Raw genomic sequence first — 18,323 nt, 5'->3', positions numbered from 1 at the left:
GGAAATAGTGTCAGACTTTATTTTGGGAGGCTCCAAAATCACGGCAGATGGTGATTGCAGCCATGAAATTAAAAGACTCTCTCACTCCTTGGAAGGAAAGTTATGACCAACCTAGATAGCATATTCAAAAGCAGAGACATTCCTTTGCCAACAAAGGTCTGTCTAGTCAAGGCTATGGTTTTTCCAGTAGTCATGTATGGATGTGAGAGTTGGAGTGTGAAGAAAGCTGAGCGCCAAAGAATTGATGGTTTTGAACTGTGGTGTTGGAGAAGACTCTTGAGAGTCCCTTGGACTGCAAGGAGATCCAACCAGTCCATTCTGAAGGAGATCAGCCCTGGGTGTTCTTTGGAAGGACTGATGCTAAAGCTGAAACTCCAGTACTTTGGCCACCTCATGCGAAGAGTTGACTCATTGAGAAGACTCTGATGCTGGGAGGGATTGGGGGCAGGAGGAGAATGGCTGGATGGCATCACCGACTTGATGGACGTGAGTGTGAGTGAACTCCTGGAGTTGGTGATGGACAGGGAGGCCTGGCGTGCTGCGATTCATGGGGTCACAAAGAGTAGGACAAGACTGAGCAACTGAACTGAACTGATTGTGACAAAACCACTTACGCCAGAACTCGGTAGCTTAAAACAACAGATATTTGTCCCTTCACAGTTTCTGTGAGTCAGGAATCTGGCGGCTGCTTAGCTGTTTCTGACTCAGTGTCTCACAGGCTATAACAACTGTATCAGCTTGTGCTGAAGTCGTCTGGAGCTCCCCTGAGGCTGGAGGATTCACTTCCAACTTACTCTTGTGACTGTAGGAAGGAAGCTTTGGTTCCTCTTCACGCGGACTCCTGTATCAAGACACTGACAACTTGGCAACTGGTTCCTCCCAGCACGAGTAAGCCAGGAGAGACAGGGGGCTCAGCATGGAAGCCATAGTTGTCTTTATGAATCCTTTTATAGTCTGAATTTAGAAGTGACAGACCATCATTACCTCTGAAATAGTCTCTTGGCCATACAGTCTAATCCTTGTACTACATAGGAAGGGGCGTGAAGAGTCGCAAAGAGTTGGACACGACTGAGCGACTGAACTGAACTGAACTGAAGAGCTTTTGGGCTTCCTTTGTGGTTCAACTGGTAAAGAATCCACCTACATTGCGGGAGACCTGGGTTCAATCCCTGGGTTGGGAAGATCCCCTGGAGAAGGGAAAGGCTACCTACTCCAGTATTTAATTGGAGCCTCTTTGCAAACTTATGATGTCCTATTTGATAGATGAGCAAACTGAGGTTCAGAGAAAGGTATCAGTCACACAAGGAGTCAGTGGAGCTCCTTAGGCCTGGTCCCCACCAGCCCAGGGCCAGTTAAGGCCAGAAACCATTACACAACAGGAACTGAGTTAGGTAACATCGTGCCTCTGCCGGGAGTCTCCAACCCTGAGGATTCTACAAAAAAGGAAGAAAGTCCACGCCTACTCCCCAGACGCCTGGATTTGCTGAGATGCGGCAGGGTTGTTCCGCTTTCAAGCAGAAATGTTTACTAGCTTTACTAGTTTGCGTGCCAACCTGCTCACAAAGCAGGCAGACGCCTGGGCCTGGAACACACACCCTGGTGCCCCTCCTAGCGTGGCAGGATGTGCAGTGGGGTTCAGGAAGCCCTGAAAACTGAGAGGCTGCAGAAGATGCCTGTCCTGACCCCCCTCTCTCAGGCTGCACTCTCAAGTGGGTCCTTTTGGTGACTCCCATGCCTGCTCTGACATGGTGAGGACTGTTCTCCCAGGTCAGTGACCCAGGGCCAGGAGAGATCTGAGGAGACTTGAGGGCAGACAGCTCTGAACTCAACCCTTGGCTCTGAAAGCCCCTACCTCCTGTCCACATCAAGGCTTGGTCCCAGGCGTCCAAGTCCCAGGAGAAGGAAGACTCCGAGGGACACAGAACAGTAAGTGCCCAGCGCATCTCACCCACCATCCCAGCCCTGCCCCTTCACCCTCCTGACTGACCTCACGCTCCACCCTGGCACCCAGAAAGCTGACCTCTTCCAGTGTCTCCCAGGCCCCCTCTCGACCCCCCTCTTCCTATGGCTTTTCCTCCCACTCCTTTTCCCCTCCCTTCTCCCAACAAAGTCTATCAGCAGATGCCCTGGGAGTTTAGAAAACTGATTCTAAATGCTGAATAGGAGTTTGCCAGGTGAAGAGCAGTGATCCCCATGGGAGTCCTGCATTGGTAGGGGTCGAGGAAGTGGCTATTCTCTGCCTTCCTGACTGTCCTCACCAACCCAACATCCACCCCCTCCCCGTAAACATCCCTGCTGCCTTTAAAAAAAAAAAATGACCTGAGAGTTGCCAGTCGAGCTTTATTGAAGGCAAAATGAGGACTGCAGCCCAGAATACAGCATTTCAGATAGCGCTGAGAAACTGCTCCAAAGAGGGAGACAGAGGAAGGCCAGTATATATGTGATTTTGATAAAGGGGGAGTTCATGCAACCTGTATTTGCAGGCTTCTGCTCGTCACAAGGAGCATACCTCCCCATGAAGGATTTTAGTGCTTTTCTAGATGTGAGGAGATGCAAGAATTGGGCTCATAAAAATCAGCTCCTGAAAAGACCTAACACTCTGAAGACCTGTTCTACCAGGTTTTCTTCGAGCACAGAGGGCCCTATTCCTGATCTCCATCCTGAACTCCCTTCAGGGGATGTTAAAGGTCAGCAGCTGCAGAAGCATATGATTTAATCCTTGTAGAGGTAGACAGCCAGTGCCCATGGCAAGTGCCAATTTATAGTTGACACCCCCAGGGTCCCCCAGCCCGGCAGCAATGGCTGGTGAAGCCCGGAGGCTGGAGGACTTGGAGGAAAAGAAGAAAGAGAGGCTGAAGGAAAAGAATGAGAGGCTGAAGGAGCTCCGGCTTCGGCTGCTCAATAAGGAGCCCCGGCTTCGGCTGCCTGATAAGGAGCCCTGCTTGCCGTCTCCTGAGGTGATCCATGCTCAACCAGAGAAGCCAAGGAGCCAGAAGATCATGATCAAGAAGGTACAGCTCAGGTGCATGGCCAGCCACACCAAGGGACCGCACATGAAGAAGCAAAGGGCATGCACCAAGACCCTCGAAGAGACAGACTTGAATTCAGGTGCTTACAAAGCCTCCTCTGCCCACTGTCGAATCTCCTCACCCCCAACCAGAGAAGCCCCCCCCCCACACCCTCCCCTGGGTGGTGATTTAGGACTGCCCGATCAGGTGGCATCCAGACCTAGGCCAGCCTGCAGCTAAGAGGCTTACTGGGGTGGGGAGGGGAGGTTGCTGGATTCCTCTTCTAGCCAAGTGGATTCCTAGGATCCCATGTGGTCCTCACAGGGCCTGGAAGGGGTGCTCAGAGGGCCAGAGAGGGAGGAGGCTGGAATTCAGAAGGGCAACTGGAAGGGAGGGTTGGGGGTTTCATGCCCGACTCCTAAGCAGGCACTTGCCTGGCCTTGTGTTATAAGCATGGACTTGGGAACGGGCACTGCCACACTGGGCGAGTCACTTCACTGCTCTGTGCCTCTGTTTCTACATCTGTAAAATGGGAGAGTAAGAGCCTACCTCCTTGGACTATGTAAGGGTTAGAGAGATAATTCATATTAAATATTTAGCACAGAGTCTAAGAGTTTAGTGGTGGTTTATTCCAACTCTTTGCGACCTCATGGACTGTACCCCACCAGGCTCCTCTGTTCATGGGATTTCCCAGGCAGGAATACTGGAGTGGGTTGCCATTTCCTTCTCCAGGGGATCTTCCTGACCCAGGAATCAAACTTGGGTCTCCTGCATTGCAGGCAGATTCTTTATCGACTTTGCCATGAGGGAAGCCCCTAAGACATAGTAAGTACTCAAAAACAAAAACAAAAAAAATAGGAGCTCTGTTGCTACTGTTGCTGTCACTGCAGTTATTATTATTAATCAGCAGCCCTGGGAGGTGGGACTCTTCACCCCACCAAGGAGAGGCACATAGAGGGGGCTCAACTTCCATGAGGAGGTAGAAAGAGAGCCAGAACACAGATACAAATCTTCTGGACCCCAAATCAGGATGAATCGCCCAGCAGCATCAGGAAATCATCCTCCTACAAGAGGCAGGCTGCAATGGTCTCCCTCTTGACCTCTATTGGTTGAGACAGAAGACCTCTCTTGTTCTTCTTGGCTGAAGAACCCAGGCCTCAACCCTGGCTCCTGCCCCTTCCCCTGGCAAGCCTCCAACCTGTTTGTCTGCTCCCCACAGCCCTGTCTTCCTCATTCTCCCACTCGCCAAGTGCACCCAACCTGGAGTCTCCCAGCCGGCCCACCTCCACCGAAGTGTTGAAATTCTGCAAGCCTAAGCAACCAGTGCTCAAGCAGTCAAAGAAACGGAGTCCGAGCCCCCTAATTATCACATCTGGATATAGGAAAGGTGAGGCTTGCTGAGGGGCCCTGAGGCATGGGGTGGGGGGGCAGCTTTGAGGCAGCCAGTGAGCTTGTAACTCCACGCGGACTCAGTCAGAAGGAACTACAGAAGGCTGGAGGAGCCAGGAGCCAGGGTGGTGGGCACAGTGGGCCTAAAGATGATCTTTCAGGAGCATCCCTCTGCTGAGACTGCACTCCTTCCAATTTGATAGATGGGGACGCTGAGACTCACATCAGTCAGACAGTGAATCTCCCCCAACCTAGTGCAATGTGATCCTTGCACAGGCAGAGCTCAGCTCACAATCTCATTGGACTATGAAGATCCTGGGGTTCAGGGTGGTTTAAAAAGTTCCAAGGAGGACTCAGTTCTCCAGATAAACCCCAAGAGAAGGGTAGGCTCACCCCTCAGCCTAAGCCGGTTCCCTCTCCTGACTTCTCTGATTTTGGCCTCCATCATCCTGAGTCACCCAGGTTTCAAACCCCAGCCACACCCCGGCCTCTTCCTCTTCTCGTCTCAGTATCAAAGTGCAAGTTCACACAGCATCTGAAGACAGAGCCAGGGCTGGAGCCTGCTGCTGCTGCTGCTGCTAAGTCGCTTCAGTCGTGTCCGACTCTGTGCGACCCCATAGACGGCAGCGCACCAGGCTCCCCCGTCCCTGGGATTCTCCAGGCAAGAACACTGGAGTGGGTTGCCATTTCCTTCTCCAGTGCATGAAAGTGAAAAGTGAAAAGGAAATCGCTCAGTGGTGTCTGACTCTTAGCGACCCCATGGACTGCAGCCTACCCGGCTCCTCCGTTCATGGGATTTTCCAGGCAAGAGTACTAGAGTGGGGTGCCATTGCCTTCTCCGGGGCTGGAGCCTAGAACCACCCATTCCTGGTGCAGTCATTTCTCCCTCCATCTGCTGCTGCTGTTTGAAGGTCCCCATCCCCAGCTTGGGCTTCCCAGGAGGCGCTAGTGATAAAGAATCCACCTGCCAATGCAGGAGATGCCAGAGACATGGGTTTGATCCCTGAGTTGGGAAGATCCCTGGAGGAGGAGATGGCAAGCCACTCCAGTACTCTTGGCTGCGCTGGGTGTTCATTGCTGCACACTGGATTTCTCTCACTGTGGCAAGCGGGGACTACTTTGCATTGTGGTGCTCATGCTTCTCACTGTAGTGGCTTCCTTTGTTGCGGACTACAGGCTCTAGGCTCACAGGCTCAGCAGTCATGGCTCTCACGCGCACTTGCTCTGTGGCATGTGGAATCATTCCAAACCAGGGACCGAATCCGTGTCCCCTGCATTGGCAGGCAAATTCTTATCCACTGCACCACCAAAGAAATCCCTTCCCCTTCCTTCTATGCCTACTCTCACCACTCCACTCCCAAGCCTCAACAGTGATGGTCACAGGCTCCACTGCCCTCAGCTTCCACCCTGACTTCACTCACTTGCTCTATGACACAGAACAAATCACTTCATCCTCCTGTGTCTCAATTTCCTCATCTGATCTACTCAGTTTTCTACCCTGCACACCAACCCAGGCCACAGTACAGAATTTACACATCTTGAACTCCACACTAAAATAACCCATGTGCACAGAAGTTCACATATATGATGTAGACGCTACAAGATGTTGTAGAAGAAAAGTGTTAGACTTTTCACGTCTCTCTGCCCACAAAGGTCCCCTCTTGTGCCCCCACCAGCTTTCTTCTCTCTTGTCCTTCCACACACACACTACCCAGTCTCACTGACTCTTCCGTTATTGAAGACACAGAGCAGTTCCCCTCTGCCCCCAACTTGCATATCCTGAGTTTCATTGTCTGGCAAAACAGTGTCTGAATCAAATGATAAAGCATTTAGCGACTTCCCTGTTGATCCAGCAGCTAAGACTCCACTCCCACTGCAGGAGAACCAGGTTCTTTCCCTGGTCAGAGAACTACATCCCACATGCTATCACTAAGAGTTTGTATGTCACAACTAAAAAAAACCCACAAGTCGTGATTGTAATTATCTTCTATTTTTTGTCTGGGTATTGATTGTGAAAACTGATAAACAACTGTTATTACTTAAAAAAAAAAAAAAAAGACAAACCCACAAGCTGCAACTAAAACCCAGTACAGCCAAATAAATAAATAAATATTTAAAAATTTAAAACAGTGCCTGGCAATGAAGAGGACCTGCCACTTTAGAATATCACTTAGTAACTATTTGTTGTTGCTTGAAATGGGCAGCTTAACTCCCTTCCCCAAGCGGTTTATCAAAATCTTTCTACCTGACAGAGGAAGTTTCAGAGCATTAAGAGGATTAAATTGTACCTCTATCTTTGTGATTTTAAAAACTGGATTACCAACACCATCTCACAGGATTTTTGTGAGAATTTAAAATGTATGAGCCTGAAATCAATGCTCAATAAATGGTCCTTTCTTTCCTGTCTTTCTCCCCTGAAGACCTTTCCCTAAGCATTCACCAAGTTTTTCCAAGTTCCCCATATCATGAGTCACCAAGCCAAGAGTTACCCAATGACCCCACATCCACCGCAGTTCTGAGAGTCTGTGAACTCCCACGTCCAGAGCCCAGAGAGAAGGAGGGTCCTGGGACTGTATGGCCACTGGTTGAAACATCTGGAAACAGCTGCACAGGTAAGGCCCTGCTGAGCTTCTGGAAAGGGGTGGTGAGGCAAAGACATGGATGGGGGCCAGGTTGATATACTGAGCAGAAAGGGTCTGGTAGACCTCTGAGAACTCTCTCCTGAAATCCTATTGCTGGGACTTCCCTAGTGGTCCAGTGGTTAAGAATCTGCCTGCCAATGAAGGGGACCTGGGTTCGATCCCCATTCCAGGGAGATCCCACATACTGCAGAACAGCTAGGCCAGTGCACCACCACCACTGAAGCCCACACACCCGAGAGCCCATGCTCTACATCAAGAGAAGCCACTGCACTGAGAAGCCAGAGCCCCCCAAAATGAAGGGTAGCCCCTACTTGCCACAACCAGCAAAAAGCCCACAACGCCATGAAAACCCAGTGCAGCCGAGAATAAATCAGCACAACTAATTTAAAAAAAGAAATCCTACTGCCAGAATCTCTCCACCTGCCTAAGGCACTGTTTCCGGGAAGCCCCTGGAAATTAAAATGCAGGAGTATTATCCAGTACAGGAGACACATCACCTGGTTAGTGGACAGGCACTGGCCTAGAGTCGGAAGAGAAAGAGTCCATTTCTGCTGGGCTTCTCAGCCCCCAGATGGCCTGGAGCAAGTCAGGTGCACACGCTCTCTGTGCCAGGCTCTGTGCCATGTGCTTTGCTTGCACAGTATAAAATTTCATGACCACTCCAGGAGATGGATGTTATTATTATTCCACCTTGGAAATAAGAAGACGGAGGCTCGAAAATATAAACTCTCGGAATGGCAGAGATGGAATTCAGCCTCCACTCTCTCTAATGCCCCTGCTGTTGTTCCGTTGCTCAGTCGTGTCCAACTCTTTGCGATTCCATGGACTGGAGCACGCCAGGCTTCCCTGTCCATCACCAACTCCCAGAGCTTGCTCAAACTCATATCCATCGAATCGGTGATGCCATCCAACCATCTCATCCTCTGTCTCCCCCTTCTCCTCCTACCTTCTATCTTTCCCAGCATCAGGGTCTTTTCCAATGAGTCAGCTCTTCGAATCAAGTGGCCAAAGTCTGGAGCTTCAGCTTCAGCCTCAGTCCTTCCAGTGAATAGTCAGGGTTGATTTCCTTTAGGATTGACTGGTTTGATCTCCTTGCTGTCCAAGGGACTCTCAACACCACAGTTCAAAAGCATCGATTCTTCAGCACTCAGCTTTCTTTGTGGCCCAACTCTCACATGACTACTCGAAAAACCATAGCTTTGACTAGATGGACATTTGTTGGCAATATCTCTGCTTTTTAATATGCTATCTAGGATTGTCATAGTTTTTCTTCCAAGGAGTAAGCGTCTTTTAATTTCATGGCTGCAGTCACCATATGCAGTGATTCTGGACCCCAAGAAAATAAAGTCTGTCACTGTTTCCACTGTTTCCCCATCTATTTGCCATGAGGTGATGGGACCAGATGCCATGATCTTAGTTTTGAATGTTGAGTTTTAAGCTAGCTTTTTCACTCTCCTCTTTCACCTTCATCAAGAGGCTCTTTAGTTCCTCTTCGCTTTCTGCCATATGGGTGGTGTCACCTGCATATCTGAGGTTATTGATATTTCTCCTGGCAATCTTGATTCCAGCTTGTGATTCATCCACCCCAGCATTTTGCATGATGTACTCTGGGTATAAGTTAAATAAACAGAGCGACAATATACAGCCTCGACACGCTCCTTTTGCACACTTGAACCAGTCTGTTGTTCCATGTTTGGTTCTAAATGCCACTATCCACACATTTAATGTTCTGCTTCCTTTGTCATCTAAGGGCTTCCAGGTGGTGCTAGTGGTAAAGAACCCTCTTGCCAATAGAGGAGATGTAAGAAAAGCGGGCTTGACATCTGGGTCACGAAGATCCCCTGGAGGAAAGTATGGCAACCCACTCCAGTATTCATGCCTGGAGAATCCCATGAACAGAGGAGCCTGATGGGCTACACAGTCTTTAGGGTCACAAAGAGTCAGACATGACTGAAGTGGCTTAGGACATACACAAGGCATCTTCTTAACATTGATCTCAATGATGAGTGAAGTCCCTTTTGAAATCTGAGAGATGTTTTGTTAAAATGATCCCTTCCACACACAGGTAGGAGTATACTTGTAGAATTCATGGTCCTAAAATGTGACCCAGGTTGGAGATGAATTAACTGACTTAATTAGTCATAATTTTTCTCATTCAGGGAAGGAAAGAAAGAAGGAAGGAAGGAGAAGAAGGAGGGAGGGAGGAAGAAAAAAAGGGAGAATTTTGTAATAAGTAAGAGGCATCTTACCAAAACATACAAAAGCAATAACCTTAAACATGAAGAAGTAAATATGAAAGCCAAGAGGCTAATTAGTTGTTACAAAAAACATTCATTGATTCTGAGCATCCTAGCAACCAGGGCAAAAATGGAAAGACAATGGGTTGGTTCAGTTCAGTTCAGTTCAGTCGCTCAGTCGTGTCCGACTCTTTGCGACCCCATGAATCGCAGCAGGCCAGGCCTCCCTGTCCATCACTAACTCTCGGAGTTCACTCAGACTCACGCCCATCGAGTCAGTGATGCCATCCAGCCATCTCATCCTCTGTTGTCCCTTTCTCCTCCTGCCCCCAATCCCTCTCAGTCGCTTGGTCATGTCCAATTCTTTGCAACTCCATGGCAAGCACAGTACATGGGATTCTCCTGGCAAAAATACTGGAATAGGTTGCCATTTCCTATCCCAGGGGATATTCCTGACCCAAGGATCAAACCCGAATCTTCTCCCTCGGCAGGTGGATTCTTTACCACTGTACCATCTGGGAAGCCCTGCTCAATAGAATAGAAAAGACCAATTCAGAAGAAATACATCTTTTCCTAATGCTGAATTCTTTTTCGTTGGCTTTTCCAGCCAAGATTGAGGCATGGTTGATAAATAAAATTATACTATGTTAAAAGTGTACAGATTTGATATACATTGTGAAACAATTACTACAATCAAGTTAATTGACACATCCATCACCTTGAATACCTTTGTGTGTGTGTGTGTGTGTGTGTGTGTGTGTGAGGGGAATGCTTATGATTTGCTATCTTAGCAAATTTCAAACATATAGTATGGTATTATTAGCTATCATCATCATACCGTACATCAAAGCCTCAAAACTAATTCATTTTAAAATTGAAAGTTTGTATTCTTTGATCAACATCTCCCAATTTCCCTCACCCCCTCATCCCTGGGAACCATTATTCCTCTCTCTGTTTCTATAAGGTTAAATTTGTTTTGTTTTTAGATTCCACATATAAGTGATACCATACGTATTTGTCTTTCTCTGTCTGGCTTATGTCACTTAGGATAATGCCCTCCAGGTTCATCCATGTTATCAAAAATGTCAGGATTTCCTTCTTTTTATGGCTGAATAATATTCCATTATAGAGAGATAGGTAGATACCTAGATCAATAGACTATATCACCTTTATCCATCCATTCATCCACTGAAACAACTTAGGTTGTTTCGTACCATGCTTCTATATCACGAATAGTGCTGTAATGAATGTGGGAGGGCAGATATCTCACCAGCCTCTCTACTGTTTTTCTAGTCTCTGTTTCCTTTATTTCTGAATCAGCAGCCAGCACAGCATGTGGCTTGAGCAGGTGCAAAAAACAGTTGTTGAGTATTGGAAGGAGGGACAAATGAACAAATCTATCCTATACCTTCATGTTTTATCCCTCCCTCCCTTACTTAGGAAGCAGAGAGAGATACCAGGATCAAAGGAGAGAGACACCTTGTTCCACCTGGTCATGGAAAAATGAAGATTTGCACCCAAAATTCGTGCAGTTGCTACTTCTACACACTCCTTACCACAAAGACTACGAGTCCTTGAACCGGGAAAGCTGGGATCATGGGGTGGTTGAGGAGCAAGGGCATTTGATTGAGGTCAGAGACTTATTTGGCTCAGACCTGGGTCCCCAGGAAGGGCCTCACACAGTTGTATTGCATGGAGTTGCTGGAATTGGGAAGTCCACACTGGCCAGGCACGTGAGAAGAGCCTGGGAGGAGGGCCAGCTATACAGAAACCACTTCCGGCATGTCTTCTACTTCAATTGCAGAGAGCTAGCCACGTCCAAGCTGACAAGTCTGGAGGAACTCATCACGAAAGACCAGTCCACCACTGTGGATCCCGCTGGACAGGTCCAGTCTCAGCAGGAGCAGCTGCTCTTCATCCTCGACGGTTTAGATGAACTGCAATGGGTCTCAGAGGAGCAGAGGGCAGAGCTCTGTCTGCACTGGAGCCAGCAGCAGCCCGTGCAGACACTGCTGGGCAGTTTGCTGGAGAAAACCATATTTCCAGAGGCATCCTTGCTGATTACAGCTCGGACTGCAGCTCTGCAGAAGTTCATTCCTTCTTTGAAGCAGCCATGTTGGGTGGAGGTCCTGGGGTTCTCCGAGTCTTCCAGGAAGGACTATTTCTATGAATATTTCACAGAGGAAAGCCAAGCAACTAGAGCCTTTAGCATGGTTGAATCAAACCAAGCGCTCTTGACCATGTGTCTCACGCCCTTGGTGTCCTGGCTGGCCTGCACTTGCCTGAAGCAGCAGATGGAGGCAGGGGAAGAACTCTCACTGAGGTCTCAGACCATGACAGCCCTCTATCTGCGCTACCTTGCCCAAGCTATCCAAGCTCAGCCCTTGGGGACTCGGCTGAGGGGCTTCTGTACTCTTGCTGCTGAGGGTATCTGGCAAGGAAAGACTCTGTTCAGTCCAGGGGACCTCAAGAAGCATGGATTAGATGGGGTCATCAATGCCACTCCCTTAAAGATGGATGTTCTTCAAAAGCACCCCACATCTCTGAACTACAGCTTCACTCACCTGTGTTTCCAGGAGTTCTTCGCAGCAGTGTCCTTTGCCTTAGGGGACATGGAGGACAAAAGTGACCATCCTAACAGCACTGGAAGCATGGAAAAGTTGGTAGAAGTATATGGGATCAATAACCTGTTTAGGGCACCAACCGTGCATTTCCTATCCGGCCTTTTGAGTGAGCAAGGGGCAAGAGAGATGGAGAACATTTTCCAATGCAAGCTGTCTTGGGAGAGAAAGCGGGAGTCACTGCTGTGGCGGGCTGAATTGGAACTCTGGTGTAAGCATTACTCTCTGCAATTGTTTCACTGTTTGTACGAGATTCAGGACGAGGAGTTCCTGACACAAGCGATGGCCCATTTCCAAGGAACGAGAGCGTACATCCGAACCAGCATGGAGCTGCTCGTGTTCACTTTCTGCATTAGATTCTGCAGCCACGTGCGGCGGCTTCAGCTGAATGAGAGCAGACAACATCCAGGAGCATGCAGGCCCACTGACACAGTGCTGTGAGTACCCCCACCCTCTCTTCTCTCTGGCTCCTCTGTTGGCTCCTCCGTCCTAGACACTGGAGTCACTTTCACTAAACTTAACCCCAGGGGTTCAAGGATCGGGGTCTGCAGTGACCACCACGGCAGATCCAACCACCATCCCCCATCGGCCTAAGATCCCTGCAGCAGGATCAATCCATGTGACGTGCCCTGCCTGTCTCTGCGTGGGCCCGCTGTGTCCTGCCACTCCTCGTCCTGTCTCTTCGATGACCACCATATTCTCCACCTCCTGTGCTGACCTGCTTTCCCCTCCATGAAGCCCACCTGCCTCTCTTTCTCCCTCATGTTTATCTGTAAGCAACCCCTCCCTCAGCTGCTTCAGACACTCCCCTTGACGGCTGTTGACCATGGCATTGGTCCAGAGATCTCCTCCATCACAAAATGTGTGTGTCTGAAAGGTACATTTTTCCCTGCACATCTGACTTCTCTGTTTGTGTCAATAATGCACTCTTGTACCCCAGGCACTTAGCCTAAAACCCGCCCCCCGCAACCTGAGTGTGACAGCAGCATTTTCTCTAAACATCCTCCAACCCCATTAACTTCCCCACCTAGGTTCCCCCACCTCAGTTGCAGTATTGGTCATTTAGTCCTTTTATGGTTTGTTCTGTGAATATTTATCTGGCACTGCTTTTAGGCCGGATCCTCCAGATCACAGATGAACAAACACAACTCCTGCCTCAAAGAAGTCAAAACCTGGGATAGAAGACACACAACCACCCAGTAATTACAACTGAGTATGATGCTACGGTAACAGACGGCAAGGCATGATGTTGGCTGCAGAAAGAGAGTGTGTGCATGTGTGCGTGCACACACACACGCACACTCAGTCGTATCCCACTCTTTGTGGTTCCATGGACTGTAGCTTGCCAGGTTACTCAATTTTCCAGGCAAGAATACCTGAGCAGGTTGCCATTTCCTACTCCAGGGAATCTTCCTGACCCAGGATCAAACCCAGAAGTTCTCTTGTGTCTCCTGCTTTGGTGGGCAGATTCTTTACCACTAGCACCACCTGGGAAGCCCACAGGAAGGGAGTAATCACACACCAAAAAAGTGGGAAAAAAAGTGAAAGTGTTAGGTGCATCCGAGTCTCTGACACATGGACCGTAGCCCGCCAGACTCCTTTGTCCGTGGGATTCTGCAGGCTACTGGAGTGGGTTGCCATTCCCTTCTCCAGGGATCTTTCCAACCCAGGGATTGAACCTGGGTCTCCTGCATTGCAGGTAGATTCTTTACTGTCTGAGCCACCAGGGAAGCCCAATCACACACAAGTAAATCAGAAAAGAGAGGAAGAAACGCTGGATTTGGGTTTCTGCTTTTTCAGACTTTCAAGGTTTTTTTTCTCACAGCAAAACCCATGTCCATTATAGGAAAATAAGAATATGTAGAGAAGCAAAAAGACATAAATTAATATCAACCAGAATGCCATCACTCAGAAATGACCATCATTAAGAATTGAAGTATATGGTGCTGTTGTATGAAAACTGTACACATCTTAATTATGTTGAATTAAGTAATGCTTCTCAGATCTACTGTATCCTTCTACTTTTCTGTCTACTCATTCTAGTAATTTTTGAGAGTTTGACCTTAAAACTCCAACTAAAAATCTTAATTTACCTACTTAAAAAATAATTATCATAAACAGTGGAACTATGTGTAACTAGATGTATTTTTTCTGTATTTTCCAAGTCTCCTGTAAATGTATTATCATGCTTTTATAATTTAAAAATATAAAAGTTTTAAATTTAAAAAAATAAAATAAAAACTTTTTTAAAAACACTGAGGTATGTGGAATTTCCCTGGTGGTCCAGTGATTAACACTCCATGCTGCCAATGCAGGAGATACAGGTTCGATCCCTGGTCAGGGAACTAAGATCCCACATGCTGTGCAGAGCAGCCAAAAGATTTAAAAAAAAAAAAAGAATTGAGGTATATCATCTAGTCTTTTTTATGCTGGTTTTCATGGCAAAACTGAGCCACACTGGACATTTTATTTTACAGTTGGCTGCCCCTCCGCTGCCGCCACCCTGGGCTGGGGCCCCCTCTTCTCTGTGGCTCGTCGGTCTACAGCCCTTACCGTACTACTCTGAAGTGTTCATTGTTTATGTCTGCTTCCGCCTCCATCTGGAAGTTTCTTGAGGGCGGAAGGAGCCATTTTCCATCTCTTCTATCTGCGGTGTTCGGGGCAGTCCGGGAGGCTGGTGAGCCCTGGGGACGGCACTGCCCGCCGTGCGCCTCCACCCCTGCACATGCTGACCGCGCCTCTCCTGTGCCTCTCTCCCCCGCAGGTTGAGCTGGGTCCCGGCCACAGAGGCCCGCTGGCAGGTTCTCTGCTCCGTTCTCCGGGTCACTGGAAACCTGAAGGAACTGGACCTGAGTGGAAACATCTTGAGCTGCTCTGCAGTAGAGAGTCTTGGTGAGGCCCTGAGATGCCCTGGGTGCCAGCTAGAGACCCTGCGGTGAGTCTGGCCTGGGCTCTGCTCTGAACAGGGATGGACGGGAGATCTAAGACGGACGCTGACTCTAGGAGGTGGAACTGTCCTCGCATTCAGCAGATACTCATTGAGCCCCTCTCTGGCCCACCACTGCACCAGATGCCAGGGTCACTATGGCAAACAAACACAGTCAGGTGTCTATTCTCAGAGAGCTTGCAAAAGACCGACGTTAATCAGGGAACCATGCTAATAAAGGTGTGACTACAGGGCCAGATAAGGGTCTCCAGTGGAAAGTGTCCCTAAGGAAAGGACACTTGGGGGACTTTCCTGGTGGTCCAGTGGTTAGGACTCAGTGCTTCCATTGCTGTGGGTTTGAGCTTGACCTTTCATTGGGGAACTAAGGTCTTGTAAGCCTCACGGCACTGCCAAAAAAATAAAACTGCAATAAGATATCACTTTATGCCTGTTAAGATGGCTATTATCAAAAAGGTAGAAATCACAAGTATTGGAGAGGGTGTGGAGACAATGTGTTCTTTCTCATACACTGTTGGTGGGAATGGAAATGGATGCAGCCACCATGGAAAATGGTATAGATATTTCTCAAAAAAAAAAATAAGAACAGCACTATCATGTGAGCCAGCTGTTCCACTTCTGGGCATTTATCTGAAGAAGATTTCACTTGGGTTGGGCATCTTGATGAACTACTCATCATTCAAGGCATTCCTCATACATTTCCACCTCCTTCCCTTGTCAAAATTAATCATTTCTTCTGCCTTCGTCTGCATTTGACGTGTCCCTTGGGGCACCATCTACTTTTTAAGTGCCTACTATGTGCCAGACACTACTGTGGGCACTTGGGTACAGCTAGCTCAATGGCACCCCACTCCAGTACTCTTGCCTGGAAAATCCCATGGGCGGCAGAGCCTGGTAGGCTGCAGTCCATGGGGTCGCTAAGAGTCGGACACGGCTGAGCGACTTCACTTTCACTTTTCACTTTCATGCATTGGAGAAGGAAATGGCAACCCACTCCAGTGTTCTTGCCTGGAGAATCCCAGGGACGGGGGAGCCTGGTGGGCTGCCGTCTATGGGGTCACACAGAGTCAGACGTGACTGAAGCGACTTAGCAGCAGCAGCAGCAGTAATGAAAATGGGCAAAACTCCTTCTTCGTGAAGCCTACATTCCAGAGGGGATGGGGACAAAAAGTCAAAAGAACAAGTAAAGTATATTGCATGTGGTAAGGACTAGAGAGAAAAGTAAAGTAAAAAGGAGTAGAGAGTTGGGGCTGGGTGTGCCATTTTAAATAGGGATGGTGGTGAGGCAAGGTTCCTGCAAGGGGAGTTTTGAGCAAAGACCCGGGAGCAGGTGAGGAAACAAGCCATGAACTATCAGGTAAGAGAGCTTGTTCCAGGCAAAAGAACAGTGCAGAGAACCTGAGGTGAGACCATGCCTGGAGTGTTTAAGGAACAGCGTGGAGGCCAGTGGAGATGCAGCTAAAAGGAATATGAGATGAGGACAGAGAGGACAAGGAGTCAGACTGCCACTGTCTCACAGACAAGATCAAAGACCATGAATTTCTCTCTGATGACCTGGGAAAACGTGGGAGGATTTTGGTCCAAAGAGATCCAAAACCTGACTTACTATTATTTGTTTCTATGTCTATCCCCCAGTGCCTGTGCATTTTTGGGGGCCTGGGGGCTAGAGGGTCTTCCTGACCTCCACCTGGCCCACAGGTGTAGATGCTCAACAGGTTGTTCATGGGTGATTGTGGAAATCAACAGATAAGTAAAGGCAAGGCTGTGGTCACTTGTCTCCCACAGGTTGGCCAGCTGCGGACTCACAGCTGAGAGCTGCAAGGACATTGCCTCTGGGCTGTGCACCAGCCAAACCCTGATGCAATTGGAATTGAGCTTCAACACACTCCTGGATGCAGGAGCTGAGCACCTTTGCCAGGGCCTGAGACAGCCAACCTGCAAGCTGCAGCGACTGTTGTAATTGCTCCTCGTTGGCACTACTTTGTAGGGTGGGCACAGGGAGGCAGAAGGAGCTTCCCTGGCACCACGGGGCAGAGAGAAAGCAAGGGCTCATGGAGGCCATGATAGATTCCCACTGAAGCCCTCATATTCCTCCTTAACTTTTATTCTTATATTAGAAGCTCGCTCTTTTCTCATCCTGTATTGTAGACGCCCTTAATGTTGAAACCCACAAAATGCTGAAACATATGTCAGGTAACTCTGAGCATTTGGGAGGGCCGAGGTAGTTAACAATGAGATCCAGGCATCCCAGTGGAACATCGGTGTAAATTAATCACACAACATCGATACAGTGAGTGAGCAGGGTTCATGGGAATCACACAGAAGTGAAAAGGGGATGTGGTCTCTATCCTGAGTAGCTCCTTGGCTGAAAGAGGAATATTTAAATCTCCCAAGTTCCTGCAAGCCAGGCATGTCTTTATCTTCCTTTAATGTCACACTTGGACTTCCCTGGTAGCTCAGATGGTAAAGCGTCTGCCTACAATGTGGGAGACTGGGGTTCAATCCCTGGGTCGGGAAGATCTCCTGGAGAAGGAAATGGCAACCCACTCCAGTATTCTTGCCTGGAAAATCCCATGGATGGAGGAGCCTGGTAGGCTACAGTTCATGGGGTCGCAAAGAGTCAGACACGACTGAGCGACTTCACTTACTGACTTCACTCACTCAGTGTCACCCTAGAACCCTCCTAGGGCCATAGGTACTAGAAAGGAAAACCAGATGCCAGTTAGGACATTGACTGGGGGCCCGCATGTGTCTTCCCTGTAGGCTGGCAGGCTGCGGCCTCACGTCTGGCTGCTGCCAGGACCTGGCCTCCGTGCTCAGGGTCAGCCCCAGACTGATGGAGCTAAACCTGCTGCAGAATGACCTGGACGACCTCGGCGTGGGGCTGCTCTGTGAAGGACTCAGGCACCCTTCCTGCCAGCTCATATCCCTATGGTGAGGCTCTGCGGGCCCCTTCTGGGGAGGGGGCAGGGAATGCAGGGAGGGGACGCCAGTGCCGAGGACCTGGACAGAGGAAAGAAAAGGGACAGACAAATGCACGGTCAGCCAGGCTTCCTCACCAGCGACGCCGCTTACTTAGGCCGTGCGACTCAGGCAGCTCTTCACCTGAGACTTGGTTTCTTTAGACTTGGTCTAGTGGGACCATCATATCAATAAAATGCATGTGAACACTAGGACAGAGTTCAGACAGAAATGGGCTTGGAGCACTGGAGTCCCCTGTGGCTGAAGAGCAGTGAGGCCCCAGCCCTCCTAGCCGCCCTGCAGGCCCTGAGGGCGATGTTCTCTGAGCAGCAGCCCCTCCCATGTGTCTCAGCCACTTCCTCTTTCCTCCACTTCCTGAGAAGGAGTCCACTGGCTGTTTCTGGCTGAGCCCTTGCTTACAGCTCTTGGTAGGGCTCCATACCCCACCCGCTCAGGTCCTCCGTTGAGCTCCAGCCACCCTTAGAAACACAGTGGGAATCCCAACGTTAGTGGCTCAGTCG

At 49.1% G+C, this 18,323-nt stretch overlaps 1 protein-coding gene across 2 annotated transcripts in view; it reads left to right on the top strand.

The window, feature by feature from the left end:
• The first annotated feature begins 1,523 nt into the window (after positions 1-1,523).
• NLRP1 (NLR family pyrin domain containing 1) overlaps positions 1,524-18,323 on the top strand; it is a 32,987-nt gene continuing 16,187 nt past the window's right edge. For both annotated transcript variants that reach the window (XM_040243682.1, XM_040243681.1), the window contains exons 1-8: positions 1,524-1,926; positions 2,780-3,108; positions 4,228-4,395; positions 6,818-7,009; positions 10,717-12,334; positions 14,662-14,832; positions 16,627-16,797; positions 17,605-17,775. In XM_040243682.1, coding sequence (XP_040099616.1) covers positions 2,799-3,108; positions 4,228-4,395; positions 6,818-7,009; positions 10,717-12,334; positions 14,662-14,832; positions 16,627-16,797; positions 17,605-17,775 — 2,801 coding nt within the window. In that variant the 5' untranslated portion in view covers positions 1,524-1,926; positions 2,780-2,798. The remainder of the gene's footprint in view (positions 1,927-2,779; positions 3,109-4,227; positions 4,396-6,817; positions 7,010-10,716; positions 12,335-14,661; positions 14,833-16,626; positions 16,798-17,604; positions 17,776-18,323) is intronic.

Source organism: Oryx dammah, unplaced genomic scaffold (genome assembly GCF_014754425.2).
Source record: "Oryx dammah isolate SB20612 unplaced genomic scaffold, SCBI_Odam_1.1 HiC_scaffold_8, whole genome shotgun sequence".
NCBI classification, from domain to species: domain Eukaryota; kingdom Metazoa; phylum Chordata; class Mammalia; order Artiodactyla; family Bovidae; genus Oryx; species Oryx dammah.
The sequence above is the reverse complement of the archived record's forward strand: the minus strand, read 5'-3'. Positions and strand labels throughout refer to the sequence as shown.